The sequence below is a fragment of the Caloenas nicobarica genome, chromosome 8 (assembly GCF_036013445.1).
Source record: "Caloenas nicobarica isolate bCalNic1 chromosome 8, bCalNic1.hap1, whole genome shotgun sequence".
NCBI lineage: Eukaryota > Metazoa > Chordata > Aves > Columbiformes > Columbidae > Caloenas > Caloenas nicobarica.
In genome coordinates this window covers 27,302,201-27,329,962 of record NC_088252.1, presented here as the reverse complement: position 1 = coordinate 27,329,962, position 27,762 = coordinate 27,302,201, and the positions used below count along the sequence as shown (strand labels likewise).

Here is a 27,762-nt window from a genome sequence, read left to right as displayed (position 1 = left end):
ACATAGAGATTTCTTCACTTTCTGCTTGAAAGAAATCATCAGGTTCTCTTGCTCAAGGCTAAATTGCCTCAGCCAGCACTTCATTTTACCTGAAACCCGTTTAAGTTGATCGGTATCTTAACACACTATCCAGAAATAATGAATTTTTAAGAGGCAGACTAGCCCGTCCTGCTACCAAAACAGAAGTAAACAACTTACTGGGAATGCTTGTGATCTAGCAGAAGGTGCCGTTCTGTGCAGACAGACCAAGGTATGTCGCTGGTTGAGGCTCCACACGTCCACCAACCAGCTCTCCTGTGCTGAAAGGCCTCACAAATCCACTTGCAGTAGTGGGAGAGAAAGAAACAGGGTCAACTTCTCCCAAGCTCTCCCTTTTGTTTCCAAATACTGTTCTTCCCTCCACAGAACTACTCCTAAATCAGCCCATCCAACCCTAACATCCTAAAATTCCAGGGCAGCTGCTCCTTGAAATAAAAATCCTACCTGGAATAGTTTATACTACTGGATTAACTTTTATCCTTTTAATACTTTAAAGGTATTTTTCCAGATATCTCCGCTACCCTAAGCTCAGCTGAAAAGTTAATTCTCTACTTCAAAATACCGAAAGAGTAGATTAACATACAAACTCATTTCTGCATCTTTGGTTATTTTTATTGAAGAAGTGACCAGAGTTACCATCTGCACAACTACAGACAATCTAAACATCAGAGCAGGGTTCTGCTGCCAACAGCTTGAGAAGTAAACTCCATGTCACAGCTCTGATGTTCAAAGGGAAACATCTGAGTTGCTTCTGTTGATGACCTAATTCCACTGTTCAGTAGTCAGAGGCAAAAATTTATTTTCGCATGTAGGCAGAAAATTTGGCTGTGATGCCCATTGCAGCAACACATGGTTGTACCTGTAACTAACTCTGACTTCTTACTTTTTGAAGTCTTAATCTGATTCATATTCTTAATCTGATCTTAATCTGGTTCATATTCCTGAAGTAATTCTTTAAGTTATTTCCTGTTCATATCCCAAGCCTCCCAAACAACTCCCCTTTCCCCAACCATGTAATTACATTACCTCAAACTGCAACTTTTGGGAAAAAAAGGCATTGGACAAACCAGCTTTGGTTCTGCTCCTGCAGAATTCCAAATGCTGGCACCTAGTGGAAGCCGACACGTTTAACCTTTCCAAATTTCGCTAAACTAACACAATAGTGACAAGATCCGCTGTGAAGCAGGTGAGTTTTCCACTTAGAAAAATAAAAACCAACCACGACTGTTGTATAAGAAAGTACAGGCTGCAGCTAGCACAGAACCGGCTCAAGGGAATTCTCTGTATTTTTTTATATATATATTTTATATATATGTATATATATAAAAAAATCACATTGGGGAAGTGCCAAAAAGAGACATTTACTAGCAGTAAATGCAGACCTTGCCAGAGCTTGTGGTTTTTTCTGGTTTGGTGTGTTGTTTGTTTCGGTTTTTTTTTTTTTTTTTTTTACACATAACAGTTGCTACAAACATCTGTTCTCTTCTTAGACCTAACAAGAAAGGACTGTAACAATAAACCCATTTTCTACAGCACAACATTCACAAAGATATTTTGGTGAAAAGTTAGTAATAAGTGTAATTTTACTTATGGCATTGCAACTTGCCTAAAAAACACCAGTTTAAGTATTTTACTTCCTCTGAGGGTTCCCTACATTTTACATGGAAACAGCCCTAATTTATTTAGTGAATACATACTATGCAATTAGGTAAATGAATTATTTTGTAAGATTCATACCGAAATAGTTACTTACCTCGAGCCTACAGAACATATCACACAAGACACTGTCATTTGGCAGGTAAAAGCCAAAAAATATTCAGAAATGTCAATGTAGCTTTCTTCAAATGACCATCTGCACCTTTTGATGGAGAGGGGAGTGTATATATAAAGACACAGGAAATACAACTGTTGCAAGTTTTAACGTTTATTTCCCCAAGACAGCCTAGCCTGCACTCTACTGGATAAATTTCACAAGCTAGTTTCCGCTGCTTCTAGTTTTAAACTTTAACCATGTTTCTGATGACAAGGAATGCTGCAAAAATACTCTAGTCCAACAAAGAGTTATGATCACAAAATAATCTTTATCCATTCTACAGTGTTTCAGAATTACCAGTTGATTTTTTAAACACAAGGTAGATAGAGATGCTAATGGTGGCTAATCTGGTATGTTTTATTATAGCAAACTGTTGTTCATGCAACACTTGTGCTCAAAGGGGAAGGCACAGCATTTCCTACAATGAGCCACCTTATAAAGAGTTCGGTTTGTACAAATCTGTAACATTGCCTTGAATTTAGTGTGCAGAACCTCAAAACTGAGGCATTACTCCAATTATAAAAACACTTGCATCCTTTTTGTGCAAGTCTTAAAAATACAAAGTTTTCTCTCTAAAGTGGCTCAAAATAGATTGTTCATGGCTGCCTACATCTAAGATAAAAAGAGTCTAAAACAATTGGATTAGGCATATTAAAGGTGTTCAAACCATGACTTGATTTGTACATCTATTCACACCTCTTTTTCGGTCTTTATTCGGCAGTACATATGCACCAAATTTCATTTTTAGAAGTTTCCATATCATTTTCATAGAAAACAAAGTTTGAAAACAAGTAACATTGAAACACAGCACGGTATCCTACCACAACAGAAACATTTGGTTACAGGACTCAACAAAATCTAAAAATGAACTATGCTGTAGATTACCACATGCAAAAGGTCTTCATGTTATCTTTGAAAATGAAAAGGATGAGATTTTATTACCACATTTTACTGCTTTCTACCATTATGGCATCTTGTGTACTGCAACACAGTCTATCTGAAGGGAAATGTATGATTTTTTTTCATGCAAAAATCTACAAATTAGTTTTGATGATATGGAAAGCTTTTCATAACATCGAACATTCATCTGGTGCAAATGCACAGGGAAGCCTTCCTGAAATTCTGACTTTACAAACAACTAATAAGCCATACAGGAAAGAAAACAAAATCATTAGAAGAAAAATAAGAGGGGGGGGGAAAAACAAAAAAAAAGTAACACAGGCTGCAGGAGTAAACCAGAGTCTGCTGCTAAACCGGTCTTTGTTTTTGTGTCCAGTGTAAGTTAACACTTATGAACTCATTTTGATGATTTACTAGGTTTATTATCAGCCCCCTGAAGGCGAATCAAGCTTGCATGCGTTCACATACAGCATCACAACCATACTCTCGTACACACGCTACTCCAGGATGAGGAGCCTGCTTCGGGACTGAAGAGCCCCAGCGCTTGAAACACGAGCCTGGCTCCACAGCATCGCGTCCAGACACTCACTCAACGTTGTCCACTCACACGGTGCTTCATAGCAAGGCCTGGGCTCATTCTCCTTGGACTTATATGGGCATCCTATTCTCTTATGCTTACGAGGCTTGATGATGATAGTACTGCATTTCCCCCCAATTGCTCTAGTAAGTCATTGTTCCTTCTCAGGCACCGAAGATCTTTGACCTGTAGCCCTTTTTTTTTTTCTTTGAACAACCTAAATAAGCATTCAGTGTGAAGTTTTTCATTACATTTTGCCACTCATTCTCACTCGCACCCACTCGCCATCTAGACTTCATTTGGGCTTTTCTGTGATTCCAAATGAAATCTTCACATTTTCTTTCCCGATTTAATGCAGCAGCGGATCCCATGAGCCAAGATTGATGGATCAAACCTTTTTTTTTTTATTCAGTGCTGCATTGTACCTAACTTCCAAAATACCACTCTAAAACTGGAACCCTTCTGCTGGTACATTGGCAGATGAATTGAAACCAAATGTTCCGCCTTGTATTGCTTCTGGAACAAGGCTAGGATCTTCATCAATCTGTAACGGAACAGAGACATCGTCAATAGGAACAGAAAGACAAAAGCCTCACTAAAAAGGAGCTGGACAATCCTAAAAAAGCATCTATCCACCTAATCGACTTCTTCTCATCAAGTCTTGCAATTCTTCTCCCCCAATTTAGTCAAAGCACTGTAACGACAAAATAATTCAGGCCAAAATGTTTGAGCCTGCATTTAGTAAGCAGGCGACATAGCACCCAATAGTCTCTCTTGTTCATGCAGTATTCTGTCAGTCATGCAGCATCCTTATTGCCACTTCATGAACTCTCAAAAAGTTCTTAAGAGAACACCAATACCTTTAAATCAAGCAAGGATTAAGGCAAAACTGCAGTTTCCATTTAAATAGGTAGGTTACCAAGTAGACAGCAGATTAAATTCCACGTCCTGCTATATATGCAAAATGTGATCTGCTAAGTAAGACTTGCATCTCATTGTTCCTATAAAAGTGAAACTCTAGCAGAAGATAAACTTCCATGCAGCTGGTAGGGCACAAATGCAACTGAGCTCTACCATGTTTGCAGTAATCCGCTCCCCAAAGTTCTTCAACCAAGTAGAAAACCCTCTCACTTCACAGACTGCCACTGCATTTCCTTTATATGCAATTAACTTCCATCATTTCAAGTGCATCCAAATCTAAAAATTTCCTTTGATTTATGTTACATTGCTTAAATGAAATTACTAAAATATTCAAAACAGTTTGTTTCCTAAACCGCAGAATCTCGGATTTGGTACTCAAGTCAGCCGGGAGTTTATCAAATGTGAAATGTCAAGCTTAGCAGCTGACAGTTAAGGGAACTATTCAAAGTCTAATATTTTAATCCCTAGAAATGAGGCTTAAACTAGGAATCAGATCTTTAGATACTTCAGCAGGAAGAATGGCAAGATACACAACAGGTTCAAATAAGGGCTCATTCTTCACTGCAAAACCGAACAAATGTCACAGAGCAGGCTTTAGAGCCTTTGCCTTTATCTTGAACCATATTGTAAGTATAAATAATTACAAAAGCAGATTGCAGAGCTATTACACACTTACATCATCTGAAGAGAAGAACTGATCAATGATCTCATAAGCCAGTTTGTAGATGTCTTCATTTTCATGATTTTGTAGCTGTTCAATTTTCTCCAGGCCTAAAATAAAGACACAAGAAGTGTAATAGAGTTAAAATACTAAGTTCAGGCAAAACAACCTCCTTCTCCCTACAAAGTAATTAAAAGCAAATCTAGGAATAGAGTGACTATGAATAAAATGCTGTCAAACTCATTTGACAAGCTTGAAGCATAGAAGCTTACAGATTTGAGGAAATAAATTAGAGATCAGGGAACACACACCATGACCAAAAAAAAAGTACAAAAGGTCCATTCCAGCAATGACAGTACTTTCCTTCTCTTCTTGCTATGAGTGGTTAAGCTATTCTGTGGAAATATGGTAAGGGCCTAGCACTAGGACATACTCCCTTTTTCACAAAAACATCTTTTCAGCACCTGGTGTGCCATTCCAAATGCAGATGCTGGTGGTGGCACACGTGCCATCAGTTGTAGCTTGATTATATAACCAGTAGCTCCAGTACAGTGTTTGCTGACATGAGTGGAGCTACATGTAAATATTTTAGAAGCTCTGACAAGCAGAACTTTAGGCACAAACACCTCTTTTCTCCCCCTCCAGCCGTCACCAATTACCAATCAATTAAGCTTTCTCCCTCCCTCAAGATTTTGTATTTTGAAGACTATTCAACTCCATGTTAATGAAATCCCCTGTGCCCAAATTTAATATCACTGTTCTTTCACCCTCGAAGAGTTTCAGTCAACTCAAATAGCAACCAATATAGAAAGTCTGAAAGCCATTAGGAAATTAAAGCTATCGTAATTCTGCAATCATTGTAAAGTTCTTTATTTCCACATTCATCTGGACATGACTTGTGCATGATAAAGGTAAGTATATCATCCCTACATTAACGGAACCTAATTTGTCGAGTACACCAGACTGCTACAAAATTGGCACCTAATAAACTTTATTGCCATCATCCAGCTTATCCACATTTTACTTGATCATTAACTTAGTTAGGAGAAGCAAAATATATTCACCTGATAGGCACGAAAAGGTCACTTTCAAAAAATGTTTGTTTAAAACATCTGTGCCAAGACACAATAAAGCCAACGGTGTATCCCCCTAGTAGGAAGCCAAACCATTAATTTCTGAAACAACAGCATCAAAATATTAACCATCATACCTCCACACTCTTCTATAAGATTGGCTATGGTTTCTGCTTCATCTTCAGCCATTTTTAATATATTACTTAGTCCATCCAGAACCACTTGCACAACTTGCGCATCTTTTACTGTCAGCAAATTGCAAAAGGGAGGAATTACATTTTGTTGAATTAAGTATGCCACCTAAGGGGGAAAAAAAGCAAATAGTGAAATCAGTAGTGTGACAGAAGCAAACAACACACCACAAGCACACAGGCAAACAAGTGTAATGAAGTCCAACTACTCAAAGTCACCTAGTAGTATTCTGTAGCAGCCACTTTCAGAAATTCTTGTTTCAGAGCTTTAAAAGGCAACATTTATGTATTATGTTACAAATATATTTCAAGTCTACAACAGACAAGTAGTAGATACTGTGAATTTTTCAAGAATAGACAGGGAGTTTCAACGTCATCTTTGAAGAATGACTCCAGCATCCCAACCCTGCCACAAATCTAATATTCTGGGTCTACAAGAAACTAGATATTTCTACTCAACGGCTACTATTCTTGTAATTATATCACACTCCTATCTAGGGGGGCGGGGGTGGGGAGGGAAGAGAGATGTTGAATGAGCAGGAATCTCAGAGGTGGAATGCAGTCATTCCCAGCTCCTAGGCCACCCTAACAGAAGAGCTTCCATCCAAATCCCCATTGATGCTCCTGATCTCGGGTCATTCCAGAAATGACAGCTGAAATTGACTCTTAAATCCCTTCTGGGAAAGGGAAGAGTTACTGAACAGGGGAGGAATCCAAGCATTCATCATCGTGGCACAGAAGTCTAAACCCAGCAGCTGAGGCACCCTCTCAAATGCACCCAAGATAATGGACCTTTTTTCTTAAGGTTTGACTCACTTGGTCTTTTCTTCCGCTGATTGTTAAGTTGCTTATTGCCCAAGCAGCTTCCTTCTGAGTACCAAAGTCACCCTAGAAATAAAACCATAAATAAAAATAATCATTCCCATTTTTATGTTATGTAGTATTCTAGTAAAAGCTTGTATTTGTTTTAGTCCATTCTGCATGGTATCACATCAGTTTTCAGTAAGTAGGGAAAGTAACTACCATCCTTTCGCTGTAACCATGTTTTTAAAAGAAGGGAAATTTGTTTCCATCAAAGTAAATAAAAACTGTAGTACTCCACGCTCTTGCATTTCTTATCAAAAGCTGTCATATACTACAGTGAGAGATAAGCAGTAAGTGTCAATTTTGATAAACCACTGTACACAGTACAACTGTGCCTGCCTCTGAAGTTAGTCAATTCGAGTCTACTTACTAAATTCAAAGAGAAATGTCTCCAACTGCTTTCTCACTGATCAATAAATTGGCAGCCAACAGAACTATTTGTGAACAGCTATCTGTTACTTAGGAAAAAAGACAAGTACTTCTTCAGTCTCAACCCCAGCCCCTACACTGAGGCAAGATATTGTATCTTTGTCATGGCTGAGCACACTGTAAGGTTGGTATTTCTGGCTTCCTTCCACACTTGAGGAAAGAAAAATCCAGTAATGAATAAAGCAAAAGTAGGAAATGTTTGAAAGACAGAAATGTTGTGCTCGTTTAAAAACATGCTTTTAGCTACCCTTCTTTCTCACAAGCCAGATCCTTGGGAGCACAACATGGTTTGGAAACTAATATTTTAAAAGACACTAATGCTCAACAACTGAAGGGAATACAGATATCTAGTGCCAGGGATCACTACATGGAATACTCCCAGCCTAGGTAAATGCAGTAGCATAAACAGGTCAATAAATGCCACTGTTGAGCACTTATATATGTTTCCAGATAACGTGGGGCAAAAAGGACGAAGTCCTTAAGCTCTGGCAAAATGCTGACAACTAACTGTTCCCATCCGGACCTCTTCATGCCATGTATTAAAGGATTCTATCCCCATTGTTCACCAAGTGAGAGAAAGAATTGAAATGAGATTTGGAAGGATTCAAGATCCCCTGATCTGCTTTGTTTCCCCAATAAATCTAGCATTTATCTCACAGCACAAAAGAATATCAACAGTCATATTTTATCTTGCAACACAAGAAAAATGCTCAAGTGTACAGTTTACCCCCACCTCCCACATTTAAAGTATGACGCAAAACAAAATGCAAGGAATTCAATGTTGCTTTCCCCAATTAAGGAAACAAACTCTTAAATCCTTCTTGTTATCTCACCTTATCTAGAAGATGTATTATCATTGGAACAAGGTTTGCATCTATTACTGCCTGAACTTGCTGCTGGTTTCCTGCAGTGATGTTAGATAGGAACCACACTGCCTCCTGCAAAATAAAAGGACGTGGAAAAATTAGTAATTCACATGGTCTTCTATATCGTGACTTATTTCCACTCCAGCAAGACTTTATACACACACATTTTTAGATCTGCAATTCATACACTAGCCAATCTTAACTACAGTCTAGTATCATACCAGTTTGATTGTACATAGCTGAACTCCTAGTAGACGAGGCAAAGTGGACAGTCTCACCTTAGGAGACTCCATAAGACTCTTTCGTTATTACCAAGTTACAACCAAATACTCCAAATCCACAGATTAAAAGGAAAAATTATTTGGAGACAAAAGAAGTCATAAATGAGCACTTGTAATTGATTCCACTACTGAGAATGAACGCTGTAGCAGTTTTCAGGTGATGGTCGGATAAGCTCCAGCGTGCATTCCAGCATCCTGTTTTCCAGACATAAAAGCGGTAGAAGACATGTTTTTTACCTGCTTCATAATATTTCTCAGCATAAGTCATCAAGAAAATGCAACACCTATTACTTAAATGTTTGCTTTTTAAGAATACTGTAAAATTACGTGACCCTTTATGACATTTTATCCATAAACGCAGAACTCTCTCCTTCCAGCAATAAACTGAGTCTCTCAGATCAGATCAAAGGATCACTTACACGAGTGACCCTCTCGAGATTTAGGATGCCCAGGCTTGTCCCGGTGGGCTTGTTTTGGGCTTTAATCATTGGCAATGTTGTAAAGTGGCACCTCAGAACTCAGCAACATGCCTCAGATGCACTCCGGAATCAGCACCGCATTATCAGTGCCCCCGATTAAAGCCTTTTCTACACATGCGCACACACACACACCCCCTTACACCCTATCCCCAGTTAAGACTTAAATTCCATTTATCTCACACACTCCATTCAGAGAGACATCCAATTATCTCTATTTCATCACTTCCAAGAGAGTCAGTTTAACTAAAGTGATATTTCACATAGCAAGAACTTTAACTTTTAAGTCAACAGCCAGAACTATAAGATAAAGCTTTAACTTCATAAAAATTCAGTTAGAATCAGGAAATAACGTTCTTGTCAAGTTCAAGTTTGCTGCTCCTTAGAGCTTTTTCTACACATTCGCTTCAAGAAAAGTTTCAGCACTCTGCCTGCTCTTGCCATAAACTGGTATAAGTATTCAACTACTCAAATCTCTATCACACTACATTACATGGGATCCCAAACAGCTAAGCCAAATATTAAAAAGTTATCAGCTGGCTGCAGTCTCTGCAGTTACTTACCTTATTAATTTTTTCTTTGGGATGTGTCAGAAGTGCTGGAAAATGTGAAAGAGCTTCACAATTCAGAACTACCTGTGTCTGTTCATCAGTACCAGTGACAATGTTTCCTACAGCTCTCAGTGCAGCAGTCTGAAACAAAACATTTTCTTTAAAGAGGTCTTTTAATCAAAAAGGTTATATTCAAATGCTGTACCATACAGGAAAAAGTATTCCTTAAACTTCAACATGAATATGAAAAGAAACCAGTTACTTTCTCTAGTATTAAACTCCAAGCAACACTTTCTTAAAATTATCCAAACTTACCTGAACTTTAACTTCTTGATGACTGAGAAGAGGAACCAAATGAGGGACTATTCCGGAGTCTATCACCATCTGGATCTGTTCATTGCCAGCATCCGTTAGATATGAGAGCGCCCAGACTGTATCTACCAATATCTAACAGGAAAAACATTTATTTGTTAACAGTACAGAAATATCACAAGTCTCACAAAAAAAAAAAAAAAAATTAAAATGTTAAACAATTCTCATTGTGAAGCCAGGATTGATGCAATACGGCCAAACCCCACTTTGTTTTACAAACTTCATACATTCCACTCCACAGAAGTCCAAAATAAAACTGCTGTTCAACCTGCTCTAGCTCCAAAGAATACCCATATATTAAAAAAAAAAAATTAAAAAAACCACAACAGCTAAACTGCTAACTACAGCTTAAATTCTGAAGAGTGTAATAAAAGCAATTCAATTATATGTATTCTTTTCATGAAGTACTGGTCGACAATTTGAGATATTAAAGACTCACCCCCCCGCAAGGAAGATAATGCCCTAGCAAATATTAAACTAGGGGCATTTGCCACTCTCCACCTGTTTATTACATGGCATCAAGTTATTTTTTTCCTGACATTCTCCCACAAAATTTAAGAAAAGCTCTGAATTTTTTTTCAACATCTGGTGCAGCAGCACTTAGGCTGAATTTCCTCTGTGTGTGTGCACATGTGTGTATCCATGCACTGAAAAGCCAATTTGAACAGCAGTAAATCTGAACATTGAGTGACAGCTTACGAAAAAATTGAGTCAGCATTGTTTCAGCTGACAATCTTTAACTGATCCACAAATACAGCCATTTCAAGACACTCAAATAAGCTTAATTTCACCTGCTTATATACAAGAAATTAAATAGCCTAATTAGTACGCAAACTTTAGTTAATACATATTTAAATATATCTGGGTAAAGCACTGTTGCCATTAACTTAAGCAACTGAGACACAACCTTATTAGGAATCAGAGAATTAAACAATCCTGACTTATGTTTAGGCAAAAAGCCGACCTACTTCATAATTTCAGTTAAGTCTCACTCATTTACTTCACTATTAAAATAACCTAATGTTTGGATTTAACACCTCAGAAGTTACTCTAATGCCAACATTGTACATACACAGACACTAATTTTTCCTTTCACTTACACTGATTTTCATTACAGCCTCAAACTTAAGTGCTAATCAAAAAGATCCTGTATTTATCTGTAAAGGAATGTTCACAGAAATACAAGAGAAGCTGTGTTTTATTTTTAAGTGTAGGGCAAGTACAGCCAAATAAGCACTTGCAAAGAAAGGAAAATAACAGGCAAAAATCATAACTGATACTGAGAGAAAACAGAGATGGGGTTTGGTGGTTTTTTGTTTTGTTTGGGGGTTTTGTTTTGGGGGTTTTGTTTTGTTTGGGGTTTTTTTGTTTACAAGAAAAAAAATAATTATGACAAGCTTTATATTTCAGCTAAAAAATTATATCCAAACACAAAACTGGCTCTAATTGGTGTTACTTACATTTACATCTGTGTGGTGAATTAAAACACAGAGCGCTGGAAGGATCTAAGGAGGAAAAGAGGCATCTGAGTTAATTTTTAAGGCAGACAGATACTCAACTTCAGTTACACTAATCAGTGAGTAACTCAGTCACCTCCTGAATGGTTTCCATCGGCGGAGGAGGATCTTTGTGACGGCACAAGTTGACCATGACCCAAGTAACGTTTCTTAAGAAAGTTATGGGAATAGATGGGCTGATGAAGGACAGCAGAGGTTTCACTACTCCAAGACTAATAACGTAATCTCTACACTGGGGTCCATCCCCTGTTAGAGACATCAAAAAAATACAAAGGTCATCCCATGCCATTCATAAAAAGTCTGGTTTCAGCACACTTAAAACTTCAGTTTTTTAAAATGCATATAAAGAATATGGGCCTTGGAAAGATGCAAATATATATAGAGAGATACATCTCTCTATAGATACGTCTATCATAAAGATGGGTGCACAGCATCGACACAAAACGGAGAAAACAGGAATAAAGTTACAAACAGGGTTATTGTTCGTCTAACAGCTGCCTTCTGCCTCATAGTTGAACATGTCCAAGTTCTAACACACAAAATCCTGCCTCGTTTATTCATTCAATACCAAAAGGAACTTTTTAGTGGCAGGAGTAGCACGCACCTATGATATTTCCTAAAGCCCACACAGCTTGCTCACAAACATTTTGATGAGGTGAATGCAGCAGTCTCAGAAAAAGTGGCACAGCATCTGGAAGACAGAAAACCCCAAGCAACTGTTAAGAAATACATCTCTAAAAATACAAAATAGTTCACATAATTAGCTCTTAAATAAAATTTCAGTACTACATGAGGAATTTTTATCCTGGTTATTGGTCAAAACTTTGGCAGCTTCCCAGATGATACTGAAATAAAACACCTTGTAACAATTCTCCCTTCACTGCAGTTTCTAACAGAGTCCACGCTACAGAATATTATGAAAGCAACTCCTAAAATAACCTGATATTTCATTTGCTCGTAAAGTCTCACAAGTTTACCAAAGCTTGTCAGGACTCCAAATCTGGTTATACTTATTGAATTTAAAACTTCTGTGCTAAGTTATCGATCAGAACCAAGTGCAAAGCAGTAACTGTTTAAGATCAACCTCACTTGTGCAAAGTGGCCACCTGAAGAGTCAGCAGGTACAAACCTACATTACTGACTGGTAACATAGTAAGAGTGAAGTACAGGGGTTTAATTTGTTTCAGTCACACTGATTTACGTCTTTACTGGTGTGAAGTGAAAAAAGCCAACTGACTGAGCAGTTAAGAAAGGGATTCAAAAAACAACACACAAAACTCCAGAATTGTTATCAAGGCAGCTACTTTTCTACCCTTTGTGGGTGTCAGACAGGAGAATGCTTCTAATATTTAGAACAAAAGCTCAGTCGATGTTTAAAACACGTGCTACATGCACCACATTTGGATAACTGACCGTTATTTTTTTTATCCCCAGCAATAAGGTGCCTGATTACATGATTTGCTAATGACAGTTTAGTCTGTAAGAAACAGTCATTTAAGTTAGATCATGTATTTCAAGACAGGCTGGTATTTTCAGTTAGATTCTTTCTCAATGTCAAATATTTTTTGCTAGAGAAATAACAAATCACAAGAGATTTCTTATTACTTGCTAAATAAAGGTATTTTACAATGCCTTCATGCAAGGAGAAAAAACATCCCAGCAAGCATATTAATAAGTACTTTTGGAAATATTATAACAGACCATCTTTTTAATTGAAATAAATCATTACAAGAAAGAAACCCTACTTAGCATGTTATAGCTATTTAATTGGCTAATATAGTAAAATACACGCAGACCTAGCTAAATCAGAGATCAGCACTCAAATAGTTACTACATTAGCCACTTATGTTCAACCCATGAATAAGCTAGGTTTAAATAAAAAGAAGTGCTCTAAATCAGAGGTGTGGGACAGATTATATATTAAGTAGATTTCCAAAAGAAAACTCAGGATGCAACTGGGAAGGGAAAAGGAAGAAGACGGGAAAACAGGAACTTAAAAGTATTGGCAAAGATACATACCATAGTGGTCAAATCCAAGCTATATCAAAGTTAACAGGCTCTGAATACTGAGAGTTTGCAAAAGCAAATGGCAACTGATCTTGCAACCAATGCAACCTCTAATATATACATTCAATTAAAAAGAATCCTTTAAGCTGAAGTCACATGCCTTGAACTCCTTCACATCTGCTGTGAAGAATTAACCTACTCTTCCAGTTAAAGATTTCTGAAACACAGCCAGCCACTTAGAAGATGGTGCTAAGAACCTTCTTAGGAATACATATAATTTTCTAAATATAAAGAAAATAATACACAGTTTGTGAGAAGCCTGTAACTGTTTAGCACTACCAACAAAAAAGAAACAATCCTCTTTGGTCAACTAAGTGACAAAATCAGTCATGGAAGATACGTAACAAACATTTCAACACAAACTCTACCACACATCTTAGAACCTGTACTTACTACACTGAATAAAAGTTCCAAGTAGTTCTAAAAGAAGTCAATATATGATGGCTACGGTGGGGGAAGACACTAAAAAAAGATAAAGCATAATTCTGTCTTTTCATTGTTGGAAGCCCAGCATGTTTAGTGGTAGCAGCAGCATGCACTACAACACTGATTCCAACCATTGCAGCTACTGGTAACGTAACTTCTGTGGATTTTTCCCCTTGAATTTTAGGCAAAAACTTGGTTTACTATGTGTTTGATTCTTCCATATGTCTCAAGAATCCCTGCTGTTTTATTCACTCGATTCAAAAAGCCTGCAGACACTTCTACTTCTGTCTGCTTTACCAATAGAAGTACTACTTTGACTAAGGAACACATTTCAGAGTACAGAAATTTGCTTTGCTTGGTAACTGAGATTTGAAGTCCAACAACGATTCCTTTCCATGCTTCAGATTCCTCAAAATATGAAGGACAGCATTTTTTTCTTCAACTGGATTTTGGAAGAGTTTGATGTCAGGCACTCTCTGGACTTGGTCCACATCTTTTCCTCCCTCTTCATAATAAGACAAGAAATCCTTCCATGGGAGGTTTTTAGGGTTTTTTTGGTTTTGTGGGGTTTTTTTAATTTTAAGATTTTTTTTAATTGGTTTTGTTTCAAGTTTTTTCTTGTCTATTTTCTTTTTTTTTTTTTTTTTAAGTTTGAAAACTGGAAACCAGCAGATATCAAACTCTGCTAAAACCGTGTGAGTTTCCAGAAGAGATTACTCACCATTAGGAAACCCAACTGAATTTAAACTCTAAGAAAATGAAGAACAAAAGCAGGTGTGTGCTTCAACTGGTGCTGCTTGCCAGAGAAGAGGTAGAACACCTGGCAGGAGACTTCCTGGGCAGGTCCTTCAGCAACGGGCCTGTGATTGACAACTCAATTTCAACCATCCTGGCTATCGCAGGAAAGGACCAACCCTAACATGTGGATTGGTGAACATGCTTGAGATAGAGGAGCAGGAGTGTGGATGCTCTTCGCAGGCTCATTCACATGATCTTATTTTTGTGGAAGCAACAGCACGTGCGTTATCAATGATCAAATACTGTTGGACTTACTAGATTGAACTACAGCCTGTGTTTGTTCAGAAGTTCCAGAGGCAATGTTTGTCAAAGCCCACGCAGCTTCAAACTGTAAAGAAGGACTGCAAAGGAAAAAAAAAAAAAAGATTGTAACGTGAGTTTTCAAATCAGACACTATAGGCGTATTAGCTAAGTACTGAGAATTCTTGCAACAATTAAACACTTGGAGTTTTAGAAATACTCACTTGTCATCTCTTTCAAGACAGTGCACTAAAATAGGTAATATTCCTGATTTTATTAGATCATCAATTGGTGGATTGCGATCACTGGAGAGCAGCTTTCTGTTTAGGAAAAGGAGAAAAGACAAGACTTAACAGTCAAATCGCAGGACGAGAAGTCGTGACTGGAAAGGATCTCTAGAGGTTGTTTAGTCCAACCTTCCACTCAAAGCAGGATTATTGCTGACACCAGATCAGGTCAATAACGGCTTCTTGTAGTTGAGTTTCGGAAAGCCCCGAGCACAGAGATCCAACGGCCTCCCTGGACAAACTGTTCCAGTGCTGCACTACCTTCTGGGCTGGGAAGTTTTCACCCAGTGTCTCTCTCATACTCTCAAAAGCCCAGATAGGATTTGTGTTCTCCACTTTAAGTAAAAATAACTAATATCCAAAATTGAAATTACTGAAATACTGAAAAAATTGAGCCATTACATTCATTGTCCATTTCAGTTGCCATGTTTTCTCTGACTACTTTTGACATTTATTAACAGTCAGTAAAACAAAGATCACTGGAGTTATTCCGTTCCACCCTCCCGCAGCTTCTTCCTCCTCCACCCAACAAGGGTGATAAACAGATCCCAGCTGCTTTGACAGGAAAAGCAGAAATTATATCTTTAGTAAAGAAGAAACAAATGTCAGAGAGCAACGATTCACAAAGTACTAGTGCAAAAAACTGAAACGTACAGATTTGAATTATTAATCCCTTTAGCTTCACCTCTCTTCAGTGAAGGAATTAAAAACGAAAGCAGCTTCTTGGAGGGGACAACTTGGGCTGCCGCACCAAACTTTACTCGCAGTGAGAAGAGAGATTATATAGAGTCATCTCTACATATATCAGCCTATTCACAACACATGAAAAGCTGGAGCTGCAAAACAAGATACTTCAGAAAACTAAGCAGTGGGGAGGATCTGAACACAGATTATTTGAATACTCTTGTAATAATCAGATGTGCATTTTCAACTGCCAAGTAAGTAAAGGAGATTGCTTTTAGAAGTGAAAACAATTTACGTCTACAAGCTTACAAAAACCAAACTAAAGTGTACAACCAGAATCTTAATACTGGTTTTTGTCCAGTGACAGAACAACCATAGTGCAGTCTATTCACAAACCATCGGATCAACAGGTAGAGAATTGTACTACAAGAATCAAATAAAACTTCAGGTTTTGGGGGCTTTGAGGCTTTTTTGTTTGGTTTGGGCTTGCTTTTTCTTAAGCACTTCCAAACGGTTTTCTGTTGCTCATATTCTAGTTGTATATTTTGAAGGTTAGACCTGGGCAAGATTTTTCCTTCCAGCTTCAGACCAAAGGGTGGTACAGATTCAAAACAAGAGACTGAAAAGCAGTTGCTTTCATCTCTAAAATATACTTTAACACTTTTCCAACAGTGTAAACCGCACTGCTTTAATTCCAAATTAATTTTCAATTTTTAAAAATAGTTACAATGGTAAGATATCCACATGGAGATGCCCATTTCATTTTAAATCAAGCTTCATTTGGTGTATTTTAGTCCAATCTGGTTTAGATCAGCTATAGTAATGTGTATTCTATGTGATGCTACCCTGAGCTGATGAAACTTTTTAATGAAGGCAAGATGCCCAATGAAAATGGGCACAGAAACTCTTTCTGCCATCAGTTTTAAACACATTAACTCCCAAAAGTCAAAGTGACTTCCCATTCCCCTGATTTCTTCCCTTGCACTCCAACCAAAACCCTCCATCACAGAGGGAAAACAAAGTTGCAGCTTTCTGCTACAACAAACGCCCAACAGTTCATGAAACAGCAGTTAAATACTCCATTTATGCAAGCGAAGTTCATAAGACTACATTAGGATGATTTCTCGAATACCTACAACTACACAAAATTCCTCTCAAAGCCAAAATTGGTTTTAGTGGCCTAATCCCTGACAAAACTAGAAAAAGGATTATGGCAGTTCTTTCTGTATTTAAAGGTAAAGACTTCATAGTCCTGCTAATTATCTTTTACTCTACTTGTGAGAAGCGTAATGTATCCCACTAAAATAAATCTTAGTATTTATACATACTGAAAATCCTGACTACTTCAAAGACCTAGGTATTTTGACTTTTTGGTAAACTTCTATTTATCAAGCTTTCTTTTTTAAAAATCAGTAAATGACATCATACTTCTAGCTAAGCTAGAACACATTTTCTGAACTTAAGAGCACAATAAAATAAGAATATAAGCAGTGTATTTGAGAAAAGTGTGTTCCTACCTTGCAGCCTGCACAGCACTTAACTGTATACCCTGGTTGTCACTTGAAGCATTCTAAAATAAAAGAGAATTTAGACATTTCACATAGGTGTCACCGTGACATGAAGAATGTTCAAACGATTAATTTTATTTTTACCTGTACTATTGCCTCCAAGGAAGTGTTTTGCTAGAAAACAGAGACAAATGCAGTTAGAAATGCTAAATGACTTAAGTATGTAAAAAGATTACATGCTTAAGAGTTAATGTCATTCTTACCACTCTAAAGTCACCATCTATATCAGAATCTTCACAGATGTCTTCATGAGGAACATTTCTCCTCTTTAGAAGATGCTCATCTCTTTTGTTCTTAAAAAGAAAAATAATTTAGTACCTTTAAAACTTTGATTTAGGTGGTGTGGAGGATGTTAAGGAGGGACTAGAAGCTTCTGTTTTAAACAAACATCATAGACATGCTTTCACTGATACTGTTAAATAAATTTCCAACATTCTAGAAGTTGGAAAGGGTTGCACAGAAAGCACATTTTGGAAATCACTTCTTCCTAGAAAAATCCTCCAGCCAACTTTATCCACAGCAGTAACTACTTCTGCTGGAAGTTTCCTGTGCACACATCCATCAACACTGACACTACAACCTATTTCTCATTATTTGTAACAAGACAAGGCCATTTCCAGAGGCTGGCTTCCTGCTCATCCCAGAAGGGAAATCATTCAGGTTACGATTACTTTTCTCAAGAGCTATTTTTCCAACAATTCTAAATAGTGTTATGTTCACACATACACGCTTCCACTCTTACTCATGTGTTGAATTAATGTTTTGGGAAAGAAAATAGCTTTCTGTCTACAGATTAGCAGGAACATCTGATTTTCAAAGGAAAAGACAAAGTTTTTCCAAGCTTTTAAAATTAAAAACTTAGCTGCAGAAACAAGAATTATTCCCTTCAGTAGATTACAAACAAAATTCTGTTTTTCAGGACAAAAACAATGGAACTTCTAGTACCAGGTATAGTAACTTTAAAACTTCTTTCTAAACCAAAGTACCTTCACAGAATTAGTAAATAGTTTAGGAAGAGTGTTCTTGGTGGACTACAGAAAGAACACACAACAATATATTTTTTTTTTCCTAAGCCTTTAACAAAAACTCTTACGTTTTACTGAAATACCAACCCAGCCAAATCCCTTTTGATAAGAATCATGCTCACCTTTCTCAACTCCACAACAACTTCATTTCTTTGTCTTCTCATAGTCTGAAAAGAGACAAGATCAAAGTGAATTAGGATCTGGATCTAGACCAAGTAATTTTAAAAGTTCTTGCACAACTGTTTTCAAGTTCATGCACTTTAAACAGTACTTGTGCATATAGGATTTAATTTTCATTTTAAAAGTAGAAGTCCACCAGGAAACAGATAAGTATATTATTTCTACCTGTGTTATTTCAGTAAAACAGTCTCCTACGTCTTTGAAGGTCCCTTCCAACCCCAACCATTCCATGATTCACGTTGAAGAAAAATGGGTATACGGAACCAGGGAATAAACAAGTGTCTTTTAAGAAAGGGCAACGTCAAAAGCAAAAAAAAAAATAATCAGTCTACAGTGATTTTATTCTATACTTTGAACTTTGCAGTGAAGGAGAACAAAGTTAAGAACAACCGCATTTTTATTGTGACTTAACCATTCACAAGCCCAGAGAATGCTTGAAATTCCAGAGCATAAGGGACCATGTTAACACAGAACACAAGGAACAGTTCAGAGAGCTGCTGAACACCAATAAGCAGCAGCTCTGAAGATAAGGATTAAAAGCTTGACTTTTAGAAACATAATTATGATAGAAAGGAATGTGGACTTCATCAGAATCAAATTCCCAGCTCTGAACAAGGCTCTACCTTCTCAAAGGAAAGAGTTAAGATGGAAAAGGCCAGGAAAAGAGGCGAGAGAAAAGGAGGGATGGTTCCTTTGCAGGTAGAACTTTTCATCGCTTGAGAACCAAAATTGCAGTTCATCGTGGGAAAAATAGACAGAGGAGGGAAAAACCCAACACACCCACACAACTATAGCTTCCCACTGTATAAAACGTCAAATATACAAGTGTATTTAATGCAGCTGCAGCACCTGGAACAACTAGATAAGAGGCATAATAAGCAAGTACAAACTGTCCCACACTAAAAAGCGCCAAAGTGAGTTTCCAGGAAATATGTGCATCTTTAAAGAATGATAATTCAATTAGTCAATCAAAATTAGAATTAACAGCCAAGTCTTATACACGGCTTTTTCGGTTTTAAACCTGTAAGAAGTTGTGTCTGCTACATGAGGTCAACAGTTAACGCTGAACACTACTAGTATGCAGATAAACTTTATTTCAGTGCTATAGACCTACTCTCCATAGCTAGATAAGCTTTTGAAGAATTCTGAGAAATATTTGAAATTAAAGTGAGAATCTCAAAGGTGTAATCCCTAAAGAGAGGAAAAAAAATATATACTTAACTAATAATAAATTTTAATTAACACTTTTCTGGCCCAATAGGTATTATCTGAATTAATCTAATATCTGTCTTACAAATACAATTTTAATGTTCTGTAGTAGCTTCAAGTCAAAATTTCTATACAGACAACATGCAGAAAAGTTTCTCCAGCAGCTATCATCCTACACATGCATTTGTTAAACACCCAATTACAGACTACTGGCATCATCACCTGGCACTCTGTGCTTCAGCTCTCCAAAATGCGCATCTCATCAATGCTGGGGAGCCGAGTCCCCCGCCCGCAGCCGCACACACAGCAGGATGCTAACAATGCAGGCTGGCATTCTGTGCCTTCAGCCTAGGAAAGTTCAGCCTAGGATTCACCCATGAGGACACGCATCCCACCTGAATGATGAGTGGTAACTCTGAAGAACAGAGCTGAAGGCAAGAAGCACTCAACAGTCATTACTCTGTGCTGCTGCCTTCCTGGAGAAGCTGATCCATCCACTATTTAGGGGCTTTGGAACGATGCTCCAGCTTTACAACCAACAGAGCTACTACAGGCTCTTGCCCTCAGCCTGTAATGTAGCATTCGGTGTAGTTGCTCCAAAGTCCACTAACCTGGCATATTCAAGAAGAAAATAAAATGAGGAAAATATCTGATAGTAAGATTGCAGAATTTTACCAAGTCCCTGATGATCTCACAACACCATCAATTAACACCTTACCAATCCACAAGTGTTACTGCAACCTAAGAAAATAAGCATAGCCATAGAAAAGCTCTAGTGCAAGAAGCATTCTTCTTGCCAGACTTCAATGATGACATTACTGGTCCCAGAAAAGCTGTTGCCAACCAACTACAACAGGACATTAAGCTGTAAAGGATATTTAAAAGTAATAGTTACAGTTAGTAGCGATCCCAAAAGGAGATGTATTCCAACTCGGGTGGTAACATACCTCCAGGACAATCATATTTGTGTGCATGACAGAAATACGGGCAGAGATGAGCGGGACCAAAACAAAAGCCTCAGACGTGTCATTTCAGAGTTTCTTGACTTGAAAAATCACATATGCAGCTGATCAGGCTCACAAAAACCCTAAAACTCCACCAACACTCTGCTGGAACAAGAACAACATTCTCTCTCCAGACACAAGCGGACAGGCCCCTTGTTTTAATTTCTGCCTGTTTCTGAAGAAGACCTGCATACCTTGGACTCTCAAAAGCCTCCATGTGAAATACAATCAACGAACGAAGTCACTCTTAAGAACCATTTACCAAAATTGGGTTCCACTAAAATAATTTTCTGTGTAAACAGTAGCTGGTCAACAAAATATTTATTCTTGGCCAACCTGCCACTGCTCTTCCTTCTAGGAAGAAAAAAGCACAACAAATAAGAACTGAAGTTAGCTCTGTCACAGAATTTCACAGCATCATCACTCCGGCCTAGAAATGGAACAGATAGTTTGGAGAAACTAAAAGGACAAACAGACTCAAGATTAACTTGTGTTTTCTTTTGGAAAACAGCTTAAAGGACAGAAAACTGGGTATAATGGTCCCTCGGCAGATGGCACGGTAAAGCTACATTCTCCCTTCAGTTCTGCAGAAGATTTGACTTGATTGTTAAGACTTCTCTGAATCGGTTTCTCGGCTTGCACTAACACAACTGAGTAGGCAACCAATCTCAACTTAAAAGTTTCTAGAAACAGAATTCAGAATGGTCCTTGCAAAGTGCTCCAATTTCAAAACACACCACATCAGTACGAATTCATGTGGCTTTTTCAGTCATTGGAACCTGTTCGTTTGCTACACTGAAAAAAATCAAATGATCAGATCTATTTCTGTCAGTCTATGACTGCTACCCTCCACCCTTATATGTAGCTTAAGTTTCACTGTATGGGCTATTTTCTGACCATTAGTCATTCCTGAGCCCTTCAGCTTATCATTAAAATCTTGTGTTAGCTGATGCCAGCAGGATCCTGAGAAAATCTAGTGTTTTTCACACCACCAGATACAGAAGAAATGCTCTACTCTCCATATTCAGGAGCAGCTTAGATCTATGAGCCCTTTCTCAGTACACGAGCATATAACTGGAGGTCATGCTCAGCTAATGTACCCTGAGCCCTCCTCCACCTCTCAATCATCGCTTTTCAAACTCAGACCCTATCACGCACACAGCCCATCTTTGCTATTTTGCAAGGTAGTGGGGTTTTTTTTGTTTTGTTCTTGTTGTTCTCTATTATAAAATATTTCACTCAAGTAGCTCTGTTTAAGCACCTACAACAGGAAGGTCTGACAGTATGCAAATAATGGTAGAACTTTACCAATTCCTCTCATTCTAGTGAACTGTTTCTGAAGGCATATTGTTTCTGTCGTGGAACTGCAAAGGCAATAGTTAGTTCAAAGCAGAGCTGCTTGACCATCCTTCCTTCCTAGAAAAGTCACTATGCTAGTACTAGTCTGGTCTATGATTCAAAATACAAACAAAAAAATGGGGGGGGGGAAGTGTATGCAAGAAGAAACAGACTATTTACCTCCAAAACCTTTTGTGAACTGTATGGCACTTACTTTTTTTTTTTTTTTTTTAGCCTTTTTAAACACTACTTACTGTGGCCCTGTGCACAAACTGCTTACTCACTCCATGAGCTACTGGGAGAGCACCCAGTCTGCAGAGCCCAGTTGGAGGAGACTGGTCTGTAACCCAGAACAACCAGCACAGCAACCACAGCAATGACTAACAAACCTTCTCTTACCCTTCACAGGTAGAAAAGGCACTAACTGCAACACAAGGAAAAAACCCCTCGGACACATGCAATTTCATATTTGGATCTGGTAAAGATCCATACTCTTGACGTTCGCTTTAATCAAGTGATTTTAGGCCCACTTCTAGCCATTATTTCCTTCTTATACTAATTCTGGCTCATTTGCAGACTGGAGCAATGAAGTCTGCTCTCAAGATCACTGATAAAAGTGCCGTGGGATTGTAAAGCCAACACAATCTCCACAAGATACCACCAGAAAACACACCTCAGCGACTTTTCCCCCTTCAGAATTGTAATGGGACTCTCGGTTACAAATAAATAAAAATCAATATGACACAGTACATGCTGTTATTCTAGTTTTTCCTAGAGAAGTCGTGCATGCCAAATAAAATGCCTTATGCAAACAAATATCTTCAGTATGATTTTTAAATGACAAAATGGATGAGCTTCACCACAGAACTACAAGTCAGCTTAAAGGAACCTATTCTTAACTAACTCAGTGAGTAAAATTCCTGTTCTCCTTCAGTTCCTCCGTATTTCAACCGCAAGCAAACTATTTTGTGTGGGATACAGAAAAGGTTGAAAAGCTTCTACCTACCTGTGATAGCCAGTGTATCTCATAATATTGCCCTTCCTTCAATCCCCTAAAGCTTCCTTGGTGTTCTCAAATATATTGTTAGTATTACAAGCCTAGTGAATGCTCCTGGCAACTCTGAAAACCTTGATATTGCTGATCTTAAAACACCTACATTCAATGGCTGCTCCAAAATTAGTTTTGAAGCACCCTGCATTATAATATTATCATCTTTTCACATCATGTGTCTCAATCACAGAGCACAAACATCTATTTGACACTTCTCCTGTGCTGGCACTATGAAAACAATTGTTCATCTCTCACCCAACCGCACAGGCAAGTCAGGGAAGGCCAGTAGAAATTCATCAATTTCTTCCAGTATTTCCAGAGAAATCGTACGTGTGAAATATTTTTTATTTCATTTCAGAAAACATAAATGTCAGTCAAATTCAAATGCTGCAGCAGGCAACAATCACCAACAGAAGATGAGATGCTGAATCGCCTGGTAAAACAAAATGAAGCAAAGAAAAAAATGCCGCTCCAACCCCCAAATCTTCTTTTCAAACCCTCCCAGAAACATGGCCGTACTCAAGACCCCTAACACGCAGCAGTACTAAACAGCAATTAACTCAAGAACTGCTCATTAAACTATGTCTATTGCAGAGACAATGAACAATTTGTACTCATCCTGGTTTTTGTATAGTAAAGATCTAGTATTTGATTCCAAGGTCTATGCTACTACCATAAAAAATAAATGTTGGAAATAAAATTGGGTATCAGAGTCATACTCACAAATAGGAAAAAAAAAACCACACCCAAACAGCTCATCTTTTCTTATTCAAGAAAGAAGCCCAAGTAAAACAAACCTGTTCCTCATTGAAGACACAAGATGAAAGTTACCTTGACTAGCTTTCAAGTCCAGATAAGCACTTGTTTAAGCAAGGTTTTGGATGTTAAAAATAAAACAAACCTGTGACCACTTCTGCAGATCTGTGAGGCTAGCTCCTTTTTGTGCTGTAACAATACTGGTTTTTTCCCCACAGTTCTTAACAATTCTTAAATCTTGGAAGACCTTAACAGAACACTGCACATACCAGACTAGAAATCATAAACACTACATACAGATACTGCCTTAGTATTAGCTACAAATTATTGCTCTCATGCCACAAACTCTTCCAGTATTAAAAAGTTTATTACACTCAGTATTTCTTTGAGCAGTACTATAAATAAGAAAAAAGGACAGGGAAATATTTTATATTTCTAGTCACAATGAATCCCTCTATTCCCAGAGTCGCCACCAATCTGTCATCTGGAAACACATGGCAGCAATCATTTACAACACAACATGTCCTTGCATGCATGTTTACCCAATACTTGAGCATATGAAGGAATTTTGCTAAACATCTCATGTAAAACAGGTGGTTTGTTTTCCTTTTTCTTCCCTTTTTCAAGGCCAGAATTTGTATTTTCAGACGCACACTGATAAAGACTGGAAAAATCAAAGTCTAACTTTAACTCATTAAGTATCCAAAAAGCTAAACATACACTTAGCACAAAATGCAGGAAATTCCCTGTCTTTTCTAACATATACAATAATCTTCTGTGAAGGTGTAAGACCTGGAAGGTAAGTACAATGTGACAGCAACTGCTAGCAATATAACCATCAACAGACTGATGTGAACAACATGGAATCATATAGGTAGCATTTTTTAAAAAGTTTATAATTTGCTACATGGCAAGTCCTCATAGCCTCTAGAAATATCTATTAATTTGGGACTCAGCAAAATTTGAGTGAGTTATTAGTTGTCTGCTGACAGCGAATACGTGTAAACTGTCATGGAAAAGAAAAAAGATCACGGTTTTGGAAAATAAACTGATGGCTAAATGCACAATTTCAGCAGAGATAAAAAGAGGGAGGAGTGAAGGAGATAAAGATCAAATGTTGACTTCCTACGTGCAGTAAACAGACATCTTTCTGCTAAAACGCGGCACCCAAACACAGGTGCGATAAACTAACTGAATACTCATTAGCAACTGTTGCTACCATAGGATACTTGGCTATAAGTGACATTACCAACACCTCTCATACTCATGAAAAATGTGATGTGTAAGCAGTTAATCAGCAGGAATGATAGGCATAAGCCTGAGCTATTGTATGAAAAATAGCCATCCACAGTAGTTATTTTAGGTACCAAGCATGCGGTCCAGGATTTGTTGGATAGATGTCAGTATCTAAAATTTAACAGGGGCTAGCGGTGTTTTTTTTCACTGTGTGGAAGGCCATGGGAGTGCATCAGCAAACTCAGAAAGTACTGAAGAGATCACCTGCTTCCTGATACACACGTGTTCTTTTTACTCCCATGTGTTCATGCAGCTGACTTACCTTCAAACTCAGTAGGTGGGCACCAAAGGAGATAAAACGCAGATGAATTCCAATCTGTATTTCCCCATTGCTTTCATTTTTTACTATGACAGCATAGACTTTACTGTGCACCTTCCTAAAGATGCCTTTCTTGTACAGTTGCCTATTCAATGACAACAATTTATACAGAACCAAACTAACATTCAAGGCAAGTAGTTACTAACAAAGCTAACAACCCTATTAGTAAACAATCACCGCAGTAATTATTCCCACTTCCAACATTTCTGGCATCACCAAAATTTGTACATAACTGAATAATAAACTCTTTTATCAATATACTTGGACGAGTTAAAAATTGAGGCATTATTGACTTCTGATTTACCCAAATGGGAAACTTAGATGTTTTAATGAATGACAGCAACATAAATGCATCTTTTGCTTTTGAAAAAGAAATATTGCACAGTTGCCTTCATACCAAAAAACCCCACCACCCAGAATATGACGCTAATCATAGGGGCACATACTGAGGCTAGCGAAAAACAGAAATGAGAAGCCAAAGCCATGTCTTGATCAGAACCCTACACTGACAATGTTGCAATGCGCAGGTTTCCCAAGTCAGCACTCCTGGCCAAGTGTTTATGGTGAGGACTGATACCTCATTTTTAATTTCAATATTTTCTAAGGAAATCCTAGGTTAATTGTCTCTTCTGCTGTGTTGAGGAAGCACCTCTACTCAAATAACGTATGCAGCAGTCCAGCCACCGGAAAGTTTAGAGGCTCTATACTACAAGCCACAACTGTTTCTACATTCAGCTAACTGAAGAGTAAAATAGTAACATAGGCCCTGTTAAAAAAAAAAAGTGTTTTGTTTTAATAATAATCTTTATTATAAAATCATAGGCAATAATTAATACGTTTATTCACTCGAGCATCTTTAAGAGACACACAGCAGAACACTCAACTGGGGCCTAATCCCTGAGTCAGGCTTTTAGGGGCCACTCAGCGCAAACAGCGATTATCAGACAGTCAAAAAATTAAGCTGGAGCCAGAGGATAACACGACTGCTGCCGTAGCCGGCCCAATACCGAGGCAACACCTCCACCGAGCCAGTGGCCGGACCAAACTACGCCAAACAAGCGCCCGAAACGCGCGGCCGGTGCCCGCGGAGGAGCCGCCCCCGGCCGCTGCTGTCACCCCGCGGCGGAGGGGCCGGCGGGAGCCCCCGGGTCGGCGCTGCGGGGCCGGGCGGGCCGGCGGGGCGGCCGTTGCCCCCTCAGCCGCGCCGCTCCCGCCTCCGCGCGGCGCCCAACGGCCCGGCCGCGCCCGGCCCCACAGCGCGGCCTTCCCCTTCCCCTTCGCCTTCCTTCCTCCCTTCCCTCGCCGGGCGGCGGGGAGCGGCGCTCCCGCCTCTCAGCGGGCCCGGGCAGCGCAGGCCGCGGCCCCGCCGCGGGCCCCTCGCCGGCGGATTAGGAACGACGCCACACGGCGGCCGCGGCGCCCTCCCGCCGCCATGGCCGGCCGGCCCCTCCCGCGCGGCGCCGCGGCGGTTACCTCCAGGTCGCGGCCTTTGTTCTTGAAGTTCTTCAGCCGCTGGTTGTCCAGTTTCTCGTTGTCGGCCATGGCGGGAGGAGCGGGGGGGGGGGAAGGTGGGAGGGAGCGCGGCTCCTCCGCCTCCTCCCGTGCCCCTGCCCGAGCCCGCCGGGGTTCCCCCCGCTTCCCGGCGCCGCTGCGGCCGCCGAGCCCGCTCACGCCTCGACGCCCGTTGGGCCGCGGCCCGTGTCGCCGAGAAGCCGAGGCGCTGAGGCGGTGCCGCCGCGTTCCCGGCCTGCTCGGGGCGGCGCTGCCGCTGCCCCCGGCTGCCGGCGGCCGAACGTGCCGGTAGCGAGGAGCGGCGCGAGCGGGGGAGGGGAGGGGAAACAGGGGCAGCCTCGCTCTGGGCCGGCCGGCCGCGCCCGCCGATTGGCTGCGGAGGCCGAGCTCGGCGGCCAATGGGAGAGAGGGGGGAGAGGGCGGGAGCTGCGCGGGGGACGTGACGCGCGCGGGCCGGGCCCTTCGAGGTGT

The 27,762-nt window shown here is 39.3% G+C and overlaps 1 protein-coding gene and 1 non-coding gene across 2 annotated transcripts; both read right to left on the bottom strand.

Annotated features, from left to right (window-relative positions):
- Positions 1-1,945: 1,945 nt before the first annotated feature.
- On the bottom strand, positions 1,946-27,627 carry KPNA4 (karyopherin subunit alpha 4). Its single transcript, XM_065639579.1, has 17 exons — positions 27,253-27,627; positions 18,749-18,793; positions 17,805-17,894; positions 17,686-17,715; positions 17,551-17,603; positions 15,287-15,382; positions 15,078-15,163; positions 12,136-12,222; positions 11,608-11,777; positions 11,475-11,519; positions 9,958-10,089; positions 9,655-9,783; positions 8,302-8,406; positions 6,992-7,063; positions 6,122-6,284; positions 4,927-5,021; positions 1,946-3,873 (listed from the first exon to the last, which is right to left on the bottom strand). Exons 1-17 carry the CDS (start codon positions 27,319-27,321, stop codon positions 3,775-3,777), a joined length of 1,566 nt encoding a protein of 521 aa, XP_065495651.1. The 5' UTR covers positions 27,322-27,627; the 3' UTR covers positions 1,946-3,774.
- LOC135991771 (small Cajal body-specific RNA 7) lies at positions 9,009-9,322 on the bottom strand. The gene has a single exon (XR_010606558.1). It is a non-coding gene; the product is annotated as a small Cajal body-specific RNA 7 (non-coding RNA).
- Positions 27,628-27,762: the final 135 nt, after the last annotated feature.